General features: G+C 47.1%; 1 protein-coding gene across 1 annotated transcript in view; it reads right to left on the bottom strand.

Annotated features, from left to right (window-relative positions):
- Positions 1-709: 709 nt before the first annotated feature.
- The window catches only part of BRINP1 (BMP/retinoic acid inducible neural specific 1), a 167,444-nt gene continuing 152,352 nt past the window's right edge, over positions 710-15,801 (bottom strand). The window contains exon 8 of the mRNA XM_054584471.1: positions 710-2,233. Coding sequence (XP_054440446.1) covers positions 1,093-2,233 — 1,141 coding nt within the window. The 3' untranslated portion in view covers positions 710-1,092. The remainder of the gene's footprint in view (positions 2,234-15,801) is intronic.

Here is a 15,801-nt window from a genome sequence, read left to right as displayed (position 1 = left end):
TGTGTGTGTACTTTGAGTTAATCAAAAAATAATTTTTTAGCTACTTCCTCAGGGAAGTCAGTTTGGCAGACCGATGCAATATTTAAACCTACCTATTTTATTTTGGTTATTGATTTTTATTCAAATTAAAATTTAATATATGTAGCATTTTTAGGAAATCTGACATCATTCTTTTTGGAGAAAGTAAGTGAAGAGGGTTTCTTGCTTAAAAGATAACAAAAAACTATCAAAACTATCAAAACAACCTGAGACTGAAATAGACTGTGTCCCTTGGCAGTTTGCTTGGAGGAGAAAGCCCTAAGGCGGCAGCATGATTGGGGGGCGGGGCGCAGGAGGCGGGGGGCAGCTGCAGACCTCGCGCAGGCAGTAACTGTGTAGCCCAGGGCATGCCTTCCTCTCTGAGTCTATTTCCCAAAAGAAATCGAGGGGTTTGACCGCTGATGTCTAAGGTGGTGGTTGTTTTTAACTCTGTGTGATTATGCCTTGCTCCCCAGTCCCACGTGTTGTCCAGTGTCTAGAAGCTTCAGTTTATTCAGCATGACAGATGCTTGTGGGGGGGGGGGGGAGGTAGCACCATCATTGTGTCCCCACCCATGTGTGGAAATGAGTCAAAAGAACCACAAAGAATTAAGCATAAAGAGGGAAGAAATCGTAACCGAAGAAATATCTTCTTTATCTATGTCCATTTCCTCCCACAAGGAAAAATGGCAGTGTCGGTTGTACATTACATATAGCTCTCTCTCTCTCTTTTACTGTTTCATCTTAGCACCTGCACAGCAGAGACCTTTTCAGTTCATTGCATATGCTCTCCCCCTCCTCCCCTTCCACACAGAACCTGAGGCCTAAGAAGCAACTCCCTCCAAGCTCCTCAAAAGGCTGAGACCCTTCTTCATGACATAGGACAGACATAACAAACATGCCCCACGGTTTTATACAGTCGCTAGAACATTTTTAGTTTCCAACGAATGAAGATTTTCCTCCTTTTTCTTTGAATATTAATTACATTTTACAAATTTTTTTATTTATTTCGCTCTGTTTCGTCCTGTTACGTTTGTACAACAAAAGGGAAAGTCCGTGGCCAGGAGTCCCAGGTTAACAGAGCTTGGCTGTCATCTGGTCCGACTGTTTGAGGATCTCCGTGTTGTAGAGGTCCAAGGCGTGGTTCACCCTGATGATCTCGCTGCTGGTCAGTTTCAGCCGGTGTTTCAGCATACAGGAGAACAAGTCCAGCTGGGGTTTCCCCGGGGCCACAGGAGGGGCCAGGCGATTGATTCGGTCCCGAATATCCAACAAGAGGAGCATCACCGACGACGAGGAGTAGAACTGGCCACCCTGTGTGTAGGACTGGTTGACCTGCTGCACCGCGCTGCGGAGGAGGTCAGCGTTGAACCTCAGGCTGTAGCCGAACACCTGCACGTCCGAGATCTTGATGTAGAACTGCCTCTTGTTGGGGTCGGACAGGTCCACGGGGCCCTGGCCGGTCTCATTCCGCAGGACGGTGGTTAGCCGAGTCCGACTACGCAGGTAGATATGGACCGTCTCGAAAAACGTTTTCCACCGATTGCCCAGCAAGAGAGTCCAGTTGTAGCACTGGCTGTTTTGGAGACGGATCTTCTCCCAGCGCGGGTAGCCAAATTCCCCGAAGGGCATGTTCCAGCCCTCGGAGTGGCTCCCGCTGAAGGGGTTGACATAGACAAAGAACATGGGGTCCAGGCTGCTGTTGCGCATCTGGCAGATGCGCATTGACATGCCGATCACCATGTGGATGAAGTCCATGCGGTTCTTGTTGCTTTTGAGAGTGAGGGACATGCGCTTGCGCCACCGCGGGTCAAAGAAGGTGTCGAGGCGGATCTCGTTGCTGACGAAGGTGGTGTGGACATAGAGGCGCGAGTCCATCTTCTGCAGCAGGTACTTCAGCTCCAGGTCCTGGAAGTCCAGGTCGGTCTCGAAGCTGATGAACTGCTCGCTCCGCTCCGAGTCCACATTCTGGGGTTCGCAGCGGCCTCGGTACAGCTTATAGCCCTTGTTGCAGGAGCCACAGAGCGAGATGTTGGCCAGGCTGCACATGGCACAGCTGTTGTTCCCGCCAATGATGCAGGGGATAGGGCGCTGGCACAGCGTCGTGCTCCCGTGGCACACGCAGCTCCGCTGGCTCTCCAGGAAGCTTCCCCAAAACCCGTTCTCATTGCAGTAGAGAAGCGACTGGACCCTTGCCAGCCACTGCTGAATTGTCCTGGGGGAGAGAAGGAAAACAGAGAATGTTAACCATCACAGGCAGGCTGTGCATGATGGTCGTCCACCTGATAAGGAACATGGAGCCACCCAACGAATGAAAGGACTGGGAGCAACAGTTACAACAGGAAGGGCTCCGAGTGTAAATGATGAGAACGCACTGTCTGTTCTCCTAATGCCACAGGCCAGCTATACGACACCGTCCCTGGTAAGTTCTGTGTCCTCATCTGTAAAGGGAAGGGTTGGAGTGCAGGTTCTTAAGGGACCTCCTAACTCTCCGATTCCATTATACATGAACCCCAGATAAGTTTAATTTGGGAAATTAAAGTGTCTAAACTCAGACATCCCTGGCTGGATAACAGATTGTAAAAAAAAAAAAAATTCTGCAACAGATAGTAACTTTAACCAACATCAGATGTTTCACCCCTGCTCACAGATTCTCCCACAAGGTTCTGTAACATGCAACCTCAACGAAAACAAATTACATTTTATCATTTATATCACTCTAGAGAGGGTGTAGTGCTTCCATATTGATGATCTTACATGATCCTGATAGTGACTTTTAAAAACATGTAAGAAAGATGTTATTACACCCATTTTTCCAGCGCTCCCAACTCTCAATTCAATGGAATTTCCATCACAACATGTATCGCCAGGTCTCCCTCCCCACTGCCCCTCAACACTTTTATAAGTGACAGCCAAGCCTGTCCCCAGGTTCCAGCCACTAAACCATTCCAGGTAAGAGATGCTCTACCAGACAGGAAGAACAGAAGAGTAGGTGAAAATATGGAAGGCAGTCAGCTCAGCGGCCTCTCGCTTTCCTCATTTCTGTGCAAGTTGCTTCTTGGCCGTCTTCCATGCTACGAATAATCCCTTACATGCGTCTCATACTTCTCACCCTGCACGGGGCACATTCACTCCCATTTTCTCACTTGAGCCTCACAAAAAACACCCTGAGAATAGCGTGGGACTTGAGGTCAGAGAGCACTGAAAATCCTGGCTCCTGCGCATGGGAGCCAAGGTAACGCCGGGCAGTTTTCCTCACTTCCCTAAGCGTCCAGACCACATGGGCTGTTGTGAGGATTACATGAATTATGTGAAAGCTTACCCCCTAGCTTGGTAAGTGTTCAGGGCTCGATAAAAGTTTGCCCTTGTTATTCCTGCAAAGGGACTGTCAGCTCCATTTTATAGACATGGCAATAGAAGCTCAGAGGTGAAATGACGGCTAAAAGTCGTGCAGTGAGTGAGCAGAGAAGTCTCCTGGCCCCCCCTCGCTGTGCTCTTTTTTTTTTTTCAATTAAATGTCAAGTGTCACGAAAGCCCTTCTTAAGGCTGTCGCGGGCTGTGGTGATGATGGTGGCAGTTCTGATCTGGCTTTAGGAGGCTGGAAACAGAAGCTCGTTTGCATTGTACTGCCTGCGGTAGGAAGGGGCAACAATCATTTAATGGATCGTTTCAAAGGTCAAGCCGCAATGGCCACGCCCAAGAACCAAACAGAGCGTTGGCAGCAGAGCCCAATGTTGAAAAGCGTGTGTGATGGCCCAAGTGGAACTGAGTTCAAAGCCCAGTTCTGTAACCAGAAACAAGTCACTTCATGTGTTTAAGCCTCAATATTCGTATCTGAAATGAGAATAGTAAAGCCCATCTTATGCGGTGGGTGAGAGGATTGGGTGAGATAATATATTTAAAGCCCAGAGCCTGGCATAGAGCAGTTATTGAAAAGGTAATAATAATAAGTACTCTTATCCCAAGGAATAAGCTATTCCTTTGAAGGTATTGAGACACTCTCGGGGATTTCACTATCTCTCTGGAGTCTGAGGAAAACCATTTTGTCATATGGGACATTTGAAAACGGATACTGTTGAAACGGCCTCCCCGGATGCTTTGCTTTGAATGAGTTGCTTATCAGCTGAGAGAAAATGGAGGAATAATTAGTGCGCTCCTTTGAAATTGCTCTGCTTTTTAAATCCACAGAACCTTCCAGCCCCTGGCAATAAAACCTCCCTCACACCATTCAAAACACTGTACTGAAACACCTCGTTTTCTTGTCAGTTTCCCTTCCAGGCTCGAAGGCTTGAGAAGGAGGAGCCCTTCTTCCCTGAGCATCTAACCAAAAGACTGACTCCCTCTTAGTGTTTGTTGAATGGATGAACAAACAAAATTAATATTTTTTCTTCTTATTTTTCATTAAGAAAATCCAACTTCTCTTCTCCCCTCCTGACTGCAGTGTTAGTTTCCATACCGTCCGCCCACACAGCTCAGCCCCGCCAGTCTGCTGCGCGAGACCAGCCCTACCACAGCCTGGAGAACAGCAGCGGGCCCAGCCTTCAGGAAACGCAGCTGGAATGATAATGAGCTATGCGGGTCCCATCTCCCAGACCAGAACATTGACTGAATATTGGCTATGAGTCATCTGATAGTTTTGTGAGCTGCAGGGACCTGTCACACGTCTCTGATTGCACGGTTCCATCTGACAAGAGCGCAATTTCAAAATGCCTCTTTCAAATGGCCCACACTTGCCCCTGTCACTCCCTCTCCAAGTGACAGGACAGTACCCCATTTAGAGCTCCTCTGTTCCCATCTGCAAGGCATTCTATAACCCCGCAGAGCGCCCCCTCTCTCGTGTCTCATCATTGGGGTCCTTTGTCAGGACCGCAGCCCCCACTCCTTGAATCAATGCTTCATTGTGAGGGAACTCTCAGAATCCTCAGTGGGGGAAATAAAAAGATGAAAGTTCCTGGTCATGCTGCAACAAGCAAAGGAGCTAGTGGCACATTAGGATTCCAGCCCTGTCGAGCAGGAGGCACTGGGGACAGAGGCCCTCTGAGGCGCGTTAGTGAGCTGAATGGCACCTGCAGCTCCTGACCTCAGAATAATCATGAGGTTGTGGGCTGTATCAATGAAGGCATTAATGATACAGCGAGAGGACTTAGAACAAGGCGGAGTGCAGGGAGGGGGGCAGGGAGGGAGGCCCCGGGAAGGAGGAAAGGGAGAAGGGAGAGAGGTGGAGTGTGGGGGAGGGTGATCGGAGAGGAGAAAAGGATGTGATAGGATGTTTGAGCTGGTGGGGGGAGACGAAGGCGTTGGAGCTAGACGAGCAGGCGAGGCAATGCATGTAGGAGAAGGCGACAGAAAGAAGTTAGACGGGGCAGGAGAGAAACAAAGAAGTGCGGCCACACCTTCTATTGTCATAACTCACAGAGTCAGAGAACGTGGACCCTGCATGGGCCACTCGAGGGCAAGTCGTTCTTTTCTCAAGAGGTGGGGAGAGGGGGCCAGAGGGGAGGCAGTGTTACTATTGAGTCCTTATTCCCAAAGTCAGTGACCTTTCCTTTGCTTTTTAATAATTTTGAGAAGAGTAAAACCAGAAATACAAACTCATTCCAGTTTTTTGATGTTTTTGTTCTTAACAAGCAACTTCTAACAATGAGGAATCTGCCTGAATGAGATCAATCTCCTCTACCTTCCCCATCTCCAGCCCAATAAATACGTGGTACTTACTGATATTCAGAAACCCTGCAATGCTCAAAGGCAGGCAGCACCCTAAACCGGCCAAGGCAATCAGTGGCTACAACTATTGAGCATTCACTGGATACCAGGCATTGTGCTGGAGGCTCCATGAGCATAACCAACCTTCTGCATTACAGATGAAGACAGCGAGGCCTGGAGATGTGAGAGAGCTTGTCTCAGATCACTAAGTGCCTCCCCATTCAGATACCAGGGTCTCTAACTCCAGCCTGGGCGCACTTTCTGCAATGGACCATAAGGTAGAGTAACAATAAGGCAAGCAAGAAGAAAGAAGTAAGCCGGCCACAGAAAAGAGAAATGAATTAAAATAATGGAAAAATACTGAAAGTTTGAGCATGTGAAGGGCCTATTATCACATCCCCAGCTTCCTCTGGACCTGCCAGGATCCCTCTCCTCCATTCACAGATAATTGGAGCTCACAACAAGTGCATAGGGAGAGGCTGGGGACCAGGGTAGTAGGAACTGCGATCTATAAATACCATTTCCCAGGCTAGCTGGTGACAGCCTGCCTCAACCCTGGCAACAGAGGAGTGGCTTAATAGGTCCGCTGGAGGGAGAGGTCTCACCAAGAACCAACACAGCCCGACTGCAAGGCAGTTGGTTGGAGGCAGTGAGGACCAAGTTTTAAAACGCTTTTCTCTGTCCCTGGGGATCCAAAGCATCTTCCGTTTGCAACCAAAGCTGAACTCCGATACATCTAAATCAGCATCTTTCTGTTGGATGGGATTTCAATTCATGCTGAAGGGGGACTGAGGGGAGGGTGAAGAGAGGAAGGAAGGGAGGGCAGGAAAAGGCACTCTGATTTCTAAAGCCGATTGGCCAGCACCCACAGAGGCTCACACGAAGCAGCCTGGACCACAGGAGCGAAAGCCCTGGAAATGTTCACCCCATCTCCCTCCTGTTTAGACCCGAGTCCTGAAACCCAGACGCTTTGGTGGAGGATCCATGTCTCCTAAGTGCTCTCTACATCATGGCGGTTATCCCTTTATCCTCCCATCAAGCCCATGAGCTAGGACTTCCTGGTGATGACTTCCATTTCACTGATGTGGCTTTGAAGGCCAGAGAGGGACTCTGCCTCGGCCACGGTCACATAGCATGGGCGCAGCCCACCAGAGCGCAGGATTTCTGGATCCAAATGCAACGCTCCCTCAGTTGGCCCGCTGTGCTCTCCCTGTGCTCGAACACCCAGACAGGAGAAGCCAGGAGAAGCTGGGCTCCGGGCCCTGGGGACACCTCCGCTGCTCACCTGCAGGCCGTCTTTGCCTCGGCCTGGATTTCCTGGCAACAGGACCGGTCTCCCAGTGACACAGCGTGGAGTCACTCATCATTCAAGAAGGGTGGCTATGCCACCCAGGGCGTCCCATCAGTATTTTCAAAGGCACACATCTCCCTTTCAGAGCCACCTGGGTGGGGAGCCGGGGCTGGTATTCCTAATGCAAGCAAACTCCCTGCTGATTTTAATTGGAGGTTTTGCCTCAGATAGGAATGCAACATGGGCCAGTGGCATTTTAGGGAAGATCATACAAATTGGGTGCCAAGCGGGGAGGGGAACAGATCTAGGCTAAAATAGAAAACTATAATCCATAATTCCCATTTGCCTACCAGGAGCGTTTATTTTAAAGTGGAGAGGAAATGAAAAAAAAAATATTGGAGTTCTGAATTATTCTGTTGTTTATGACCTGTGCTTCATCCTTGGCATTTTTTTTTTTTTTTTTTGACATTGTAATGGGTGTCTGAGTGATTCGTGAGACTCCACAAAATGTATATGCTAGAGACCTCAGACTAGATGGGGAAGACATAGTTGTTTCTAGGTTTCTGGTGATGTGCTGTTTTTTGGTTGTGTTGTGTGTGACTCTGCGTGTGCGTGTGTGCGCTAAGGGCACGGCGCTGAAAAGGGACGACTACATCGATGGTGCCGGAGTGCTTGGGGCTCCACGGAAAGTGACCTTGGTTTACGGATGTGCTGGTATGAATTATAACTGGACATCAGGCCCACTCTGTGTTCACCATTTTTCCCAGATACATATTTAGCTTGTTCATCATTCCCTTGTTGAGATTCTATCATTTCCTTAATAACCTGCTTACCCTTCTTTTTCTCAGCTCTTCATATGAGGTCAGAGCCTCGTTGAATGGCTCATAGCAATAAGGAAGGAGAGACCAAAAGAAGAATTCTGTGGTGCCCTGCCACAACAAAGATGCTCTCTGGTTTGGTTTCGTGGAGGCAACCGGTCTTGTCTGGAGAGGACAGAGGCCAAGAGTCGAGGAGGAATGGGGAGAACAGCAAGTAAAAATCCAATAGGGGACTCTTTCAAATTAGGTTGTCGGGAGCTTCAATGGAGAGGATTATGGAACACTTTTTGCAATTACACAGTTCTGTGTCTCCAAGAAGGTGACAGACAACATCAGCTACATAGCCAAATTCAGCGTTTTGATCTGGGCCATGGATGTGCTAGAGACAAGTGCAGGAGGGAGCCAGGAGCTTGTGGGGCTGGTGGCAGGGCTCAGAGAGGCGGAGGACTGCGAGAGGGGTCCGTTCTTCCTGGGCAGCGCTCAGGCGGGAGGACAAGGGACGCAAACAGAGAAGCTAGAAAGTAAGAAGGAGCCAACCCTGAAGTAGAATAATGGTCTTCTGGGGCAATCGTCTGGGCAGTGAGCTGGGGTGAGCACAGGTGCCAGGGTCAGTTAAGGACATGCCGGACTCTGCCCTATCACCATTTGGCCCTGGATGTTTGACCTTGGATTAGGCACTTCACCTCTTTGATGCTCAGATTCCTTATCTGTCAAATGGGGAAGGTAATGTCTACCTCACACTTTGTCTTCAGAACTGGAATTGAATGTGCAAAGGCTGCTGGAAGGTTTGCAGTGAAAGGAGGTTATGACTGACCATTAACCCTTATTGTCAGGGCAAAGAATACTTTGTTTTATAAATGTCCCAGGTAAAAACATTCCTTTCCCTTATTAGAAAGCCCAGTTCATTATAGCTTAATATCCTAGTCTCACTGGTCACTCCTCCCCCACAGTGTATAATGAATGCTGTCACCATGATGTTTGAGGAAAGTGCTAGGGACATGGGCTTTGGAGTCAGAAAAATTGGGTATTGAGTCATCGCTCCGCTACTCATTACTAACCTTGAGCTAATTGCTTGTCCTTTCAAAGCTTCAGTTTTTTCAACTACAGAACAGAATAATAACACAGTACTTGCAGGGTTGTTTGGAGGATCAGATAAGATAATGGATATAAAGCTTCCGACATATGGTAGGAGCACAGCATTTCACATGAAAATCAACGATTGTGTTCCTCCTGAGCTCACACAGAAAATGGCCCCTTAGAAACAGGTAATTATAGATTTAAAAAATCCAGGGAAAACGTTCAATAAATGTTACTGGGTCAGCTATTGATATTAAAACAGCAAAAACAACAAAACCTCTTTTTGACACTTAATCTCTTCTGTACCCCCAAATCATTAAGAGATGGATTATAGATCTAAATGTGAAAAGTAAATAATGATAATAGTACCAGCGTCAGAAAAACAACTTTTAGAAGAAAACATAGGGGAGCAGCATTATGCTATGGGAGGAGGCACAGATTTCTTAACACGGCTTGCCATAAAGGAAAAAAAATTAATAGCCATAATAAGATTAAAACATATCCATCAAAGAGTGAAAAGACAATCCTTAATTAGAGAATGTATTTGCAATTCCTCTAGCCAATCAAAGACTATTTATTTATAATACATATATAATTTCTGCACTGATTGGACGCTGGGGCTGGTCAAAGGTCTTTTATGCTGCCTGAGGTTTGCAACTCCTTTCTGGGTCTCTTTAAAGCACAGTAGATGCAATTATCACAATTTATATATATCTTGAGAAAGTTCTCACTGAATTATTTAATAATGTAATTTGTCCCAGGGAAAAAAAAACCCTACAAATCTGTGAGAAAAAGTCAGATAACCAAAAGGGAACATAGGCAAGTGATATGAACAGGCACCGCATGAAAGAGGATATTCAAAAGGCCAATAAGCACATGAAACTCCACTTGATTAGTCATCAGGACAATGCCAATTAAAATTGCAACTTGATACTATTACAATAGGATGGCTAAAATCAAATAATAAAAACAGAAAAGATGGGAAACACTGAGTACTGGCAAGGATACTACTGACGAGAAAGGAAATTGATTCAGCAAATTTCCAGGAAAACTGGAAGTATCTATTAAAGAACCCTGAAAGCTGAACTATGAACACTCTATGTCCCAGCAATTCTAATCCTAGTATGTATCCAACAAAAATGCATAGAGGGGGTCACCCGAAGACACATGTGAGACAACAGTGCTATTCATCATAGCCCCAAACTGGAGGCTATGCAAGCGACCATCAGCAGCACAACAGACTTCTACAAAAAAAAATACATGAGCCCAAACTACACAAAAGCACGTGGAGAGATTTCACAGAAGAATGAAAAGGTGAAAGAAGCCAGCCACAGAAGTGTCCACACTACAGAGAGAGGCAGACCTGCGCTGCGGGGGACTGGCAATGAGAGGACTTCCCTGGGACTGAAGGTCCCTAGTATCCCGCACAGGACACACGGGGTTCCTGCCGTGCTGACGACGCCTGACTCTCTTAAAATCTGGGTGCCGCTGGTTACATGTGTGAAATCGTTTTGTGCAAATTTATGCTACTGTACACTTATGATGTTATCACTTTCCATACCTCTGCAATACTGCTGTGAATCACTTACTCAAAAAATCATCCTTTAAAACAATCAGAATATCACTAAGGCAGCAATAGTTTACATTTTTATGTCACTTTTAAACTTCCTAAAGCTCTTCTGTGTGGTTCTCTAATTTTGATCCTCACAACTCTTCTGCGTCATGGGATGGGTGGAGTGGGTAACCTGAATCTCGTTTGAACGATATGAAAAGCGAGGCTCCGAGGGCAACGTGACTTCCTGCAGGGCCCCAGCAACTTCTCGCATCCCCGGGACTGTAACGCACCCACGTGTGAGCTGGCTGGCCGCGTGGCGGGCGGTCGTGGGAGGGGTGCAAGGTAGCTCTGACGGTGGATATGAAGGAGCTGCCCATAGAAAGTGTAAGAACCTAGTTCTGTTTCTGACTCAGTGCTCTGATCCTCCAGATTCTATTCCAAACAGGAAGCCACCTTTGAGCCCCAGGGAAGGGAAAAAAAAAAAAAAACACCCTAAAACAACGAAATGGGCCTGGAAATGCTTTTATTCTCTTGCCGCATTAGCAGAGTGAGTCAACTGCCCTCCTAACTGCAAGTGGAGAATGACAACCAGGGATGGGAACCCAGATCGGCCTGGTGTTTCATCACACAAACTCTGCACATCACTTAAGGTGAAGCTCAGCTGCTGGCATCTCCCTGCCCCTCAGCCACGTCATACACCCTTGGGTGGCTGCCAGGTTTAGCCCCACTAACTGCCTTCTTTTTACCCCCCTCCCCCACAGAAAACAAATGCCAAAGATATTCTTAGGTGGAAGCTTCACTGCCCCATGGTTGGGAGGGCACGGGTTAGCTTCTGTGACTGACAGCCTGCTGCCCCCTGGTAGCCTGGGCTGCTTGTGGGTTTGTACCTCTTCTTAAATAGGACAACTTAATACACACTTAAAGCAGGTCTTTGTCACCAGACTGCCACCCTCCCTTCTCATCCCCCCTTACCCCCAGCCCAAAATCAGTATGTCAGGGACTATCAAAGCAAGCAATTTACTCTAGGGGAAACTATGTGGGGTTAGGATGGCAATTTCCAGAATACTGGAGCCAAACGCTGTGTAGACAAAGCCTGGTCCATGGGAAAAAGCCCAGAGAGGTTTATGTGACTTAGAGGTTTATGTGACTTGCTTGAGGTCACACAAGAAGCTCCTGAAAACGCAGAACCAGAATGTCCCCCTTGGGGAAGGCCACCCGTGTATAGTCATTGTCTTTGCCCCGGCCTCTCTGAAAGGGGCTGACAGCATTGCCCTGGGTGGCTGTGCCTCGGGGAAAAAGGACTATTCACACTCTCCGAGGACTACTGGACGCTGGCTCTGAGCCAACACTGACTCGGCGAGACACAAAATGTGACTGCGCCCCTCTGGTTAGGGAGGTCAGCTGGTCAGCGGAGTTTTAGCTCAGGTCCTTCTCCCAGTGGGTCCTGTGGTCATTTCCTGTAGTTATTTCCCTGGTTCAGAATGCACACTTGGAATTATTCTGTAACTGGAATACTTAGCAATTGGCGGAACCACCTTCCTTCCCACTTTCGGTATCCACACTATACATATACTCACCAAATAGTAAAATAACATTATGGAACACTCTCCCATTAACCAGCTTCCAAGAAAAGAAAACAACAAAACATGCACTTAGGTTGAAGCTTGCGGCAAGCACATGCAACTTAAGATGAATCCACTAAACAACAATCATGGTTGACAATGGTTCTACAGGCCAGTTTTATATTACAAAATGCTTCCTCACAAGGGCCATGAAGAATGAAGTCCCCTCTGTACTAAAGTGTATCACAATGGAAAGAGAAACAAATGAAAAACCCCCTCTGTAGGGCAGGTGGGCACAGATCCTTTGACATGTCTTCCTTAGACAGGGAGAGGTCTATTTTCCCTCCCCTTGAATCTGCGCAGATTCTATCCCTGCTTTGACCGACACAAAAAGGCAGGCATGATTCAGGCAGTTTATGGATTCAGGTCTCAAGAGACTAGCAGCTTCCACCTCCTGCCTCTTGGAAAACTCCCTCATTGAGCTCTGAGACTGTGTATAAGCAATCTGACCACCGTGCTGGAGTGCCACTTGGAAAGACCCCGGAGAAGGGGAATTTCCCAATTGGGCCCAGCCTCTGCCACCTCCGCAAGGGCACCAGACATGTGAGTGGAGCTTTCTTGGAACCTCCAGCCCAGCCGCCCACTAAATATCAACGAGCGCCTTCGATCCACCCCACATGGAACAGAAGAGCTGCCCAGTCAGTCCTGGCACAAATTCCTCACCCACAGATCACGGGCATACTATGATGATTGCTGCTTAAAACCTCTGTGTTTGGGTCAGTTTGCTATATGGCAATAGATGTTCAAACAACTATATACCATGAGCTCCAAAGAAAACTCAGGGTATCTCTCCCCCCGTTCCATTACAACCAAGCCATGTTACTGTGCAGGCGGAATTCTATAAATGGGCCCTCCTTCCCCGAGATTCCAGGACCTTTGAATACGGTATCCCTTCCACAAGTGTGTCCTCATACATGGCACCATTGACCTAAAGTTGGGGAGGTTTTCTAAGTGGACCTGATCCAACCAGATGTGTCCTATAAACAGCAGAGAGTTTTCTCTGGCTGTCGCAGGAAGAGAACTCTTAAGAGTTCAAACGTGAGGAGGACTCCCTTCATCTTTGTTCCTTTGACAAGGCTGGGAACTGCAGAATGGTGTCCAGGAGCCCACAGCCAGCAAGGAAGAGGAGACTTCAGTCCTACAATCACAGTGAATTGTGACAACACCCTGAATGAGCAGGGAAGTGGCTCTTGCCCAGAACCTCAACGCCTTGATTGCTGCCCGGGACGGGGGAGCAGGAGGCCCAGCTGCGCCACGCCCAGACTCCCGGCCCAGGGAAACTGTAAAATAACGAAGGCCTGCTTCTTTCAGCCTCAAAGTTCGTGGTGATTTGTTATACAGCAGGACAAAACTAATATAGTTACTCTGGACTAAACACTTCCCCACTCTGTTTTATTATACGCTTTAATGAAATGACAGGAATAGATTAGATAATATTTAAGGTTTCCTGACAGAAATGGCATTTTATGATTTTGTAATTTAACCCTCCCGAGCCTCAGACTCCTATGGTAAAGCAGAGATGCAGGACCTGCCCAGTGCCAATTGTATCTTATCTGCTAAATTTCAGCCCATCTGTGAAAGAGACACCTTTTGTCTTATTCAGCACCCCTTGCATAGCGCCTGGGACTGAGCAGCTGATCACTAAATATTTGTTGAATGAAGCAAAGAATGGTTGAATGAATGAACATCCCATATAAATATCCCTGTAATTATTCTTTGACAAGAACACAGGGCTGTCAGATAGCAGCAGAGGGCCAGTCATTAATTTCTGTGCGCCTCAGTCTTCTCACCTGTAAATGGGGAGACTCATCCTTGCTCCAGCCCCCTCTCCGGTAATTACAAGGATCAGATCAGCTAACTGGTGTGAAAACCCTTTGCAAACTTTAAAATAAGCTGTGCATGAGGTATCTGTCTTGGTAATAGTGTATTGTTCGAGGATAGGAATGTCCCTAAGCCAATGGCATTAAACCTATTCCTTAATTACACCAGAAAGTGAGTGCCTTCCTGTCGCTATGGCTGCCACTGGCGAGCAGCTACCCCGCCCCTCGGCAGGAGTGGTGCCTGCTGGGGTACAAAGCCACCAGCATCCGCTTAAGACTGGCTGAAGGATGAGGATCTCCAGTGGCAGGAAGGGAACTCACAGGCTGAGGCACCGCCTCTTCACCTGGCGTAAGTGACTCTTTTCCAAAGTAGTGTACTAAGGAGCACCATCTCTTGAGAAAACATCAAAAAGAAGGGTACTATGGCCAAACTAGTTTTAAATACATGCATATTTGACCCCCTTTTCTATTTCTTTTCTAACGCAGCATTTCCTAAATGTATTCAATCAGACACTACTTCCTTTCCCACATCTCCCTCACAATGTCCTACAGGATTCATTTGGGGGAATGCATTTTTGCTTGGTTTCTACCAATTGCAGGGAAAATGAGGTGAGACCATACTTACAACAGTGAGGGGACTCTTCTAACCCGGGATTAGTGTGGTCCCCAGACCAGCAACGCTACATCATTTAGGGCCAGGACCCATCCCAGATCTACTGAATCAGAAGCCTTCGGGTGGGGCCCAGCAACCTGTGGTCAAAAAGCCTTCCAGGGGACTGTGGTGCCCTCTCCAGTGTGAGAACCATTCGAGAACCCACAGACCTGTGGCAAAGCTCATGTCGTCAGAGGGAGGAAACCCTGGATCCAGAGGAAGAGGTATAATGGCCACCAGAGAACATTTACTAAATGCACTCCTTCTACTTTCTTTCCAATGGCTACTCAACACCTATAGGGTAATATGCAAACTCCACAACTAGGTGTTCAATCCCTCCATAGCTCATCTCAACATACTGGAGGAATATTGATTCAATAACATGTAAGGGCAATTACATTAAGAGCTAATATTTACTGACCACATATGCTAAGAACTCTATACATTTCCTAAGTGATATCACAGGAACTTTGTGGATAAAGTTCTGTTATTTATTATCTTTGTTTTACAGGTGAGGACACACAAGGCCTTAAGACAATGAGAACACACACAGTTCACCAGGATTTAACAGCAGATTGTCTGACTCCAAAGCCCATGTACTCAATCTTGATTTATATGTTCTCTCTGATTTCTGATTTCCCATTTCTGGATGAAATTAATCTCACATTCAAATTTTCATAAGTACATGTTGTTTTCTTACCTGAAAAACCATTCTCCAACCCCCCCCCCTTCACTTTGTTGTCCCTCAACTCCTATCTCAAATGTGCCCTCACTTCAGTTTAGCAAATGCTATGTCATTAGGTGCCCGGCTCTTACCCTGTCACTTTGGGAAGAAGAGTACCCTGGTGAGCAAGAGAAAACAGAGTATCATGGAATCATGGAACTGCCATCATGGAATTTTTAGTCAAGGAGGGAAAGTCTGGGATTAAGCAGATAATGGCAAATATGCCAAGTATCAGAAAAATGCCCAGCAGGATGCAGTGAAGATCTACTGTATGACAGGGCAAACTGGTCCGTGAGCTGGACAAGCGTCCTTAAGAAATGGGGCTTTGATATGAAATTTCTAGGATGAATAGAGGAATCCATGCAAAGAGGGAAGGGAATTCTCCAGTCCTCCCAGTAGAAATGTGCGTCCCTCTTCTTACCATTGTTGCTATTCAAATTCTGTATTTTTAAAATGGAAAGTGTGATAGAATCTTACAGGGATGTATTGAAAGGATTAAATGAGATAATATGTGTAAGCAC

This window comes from Pteronotus mesoamericanus, unplaced genomic scaffold (assembly GCF_021234165.1).
Source record: "Pteronotus mesoamericanus isolate MK-2021 breed Mesoamerican mustached bat unplaced genomic scaffold, CSHL_Meso_final contig_78, whole genome shotgun sequence".
NCBI lineage: Eukaryota > Metazoa > Chordata > Mammalia > Chiroptera > Mormoopidae > Pteronotus > Pteronotus mesoamericanus.
Note: the sequence above shows the minus strand (reverse complement) of the source record. Positions and strands in the feature narration are given on the sequence as shown.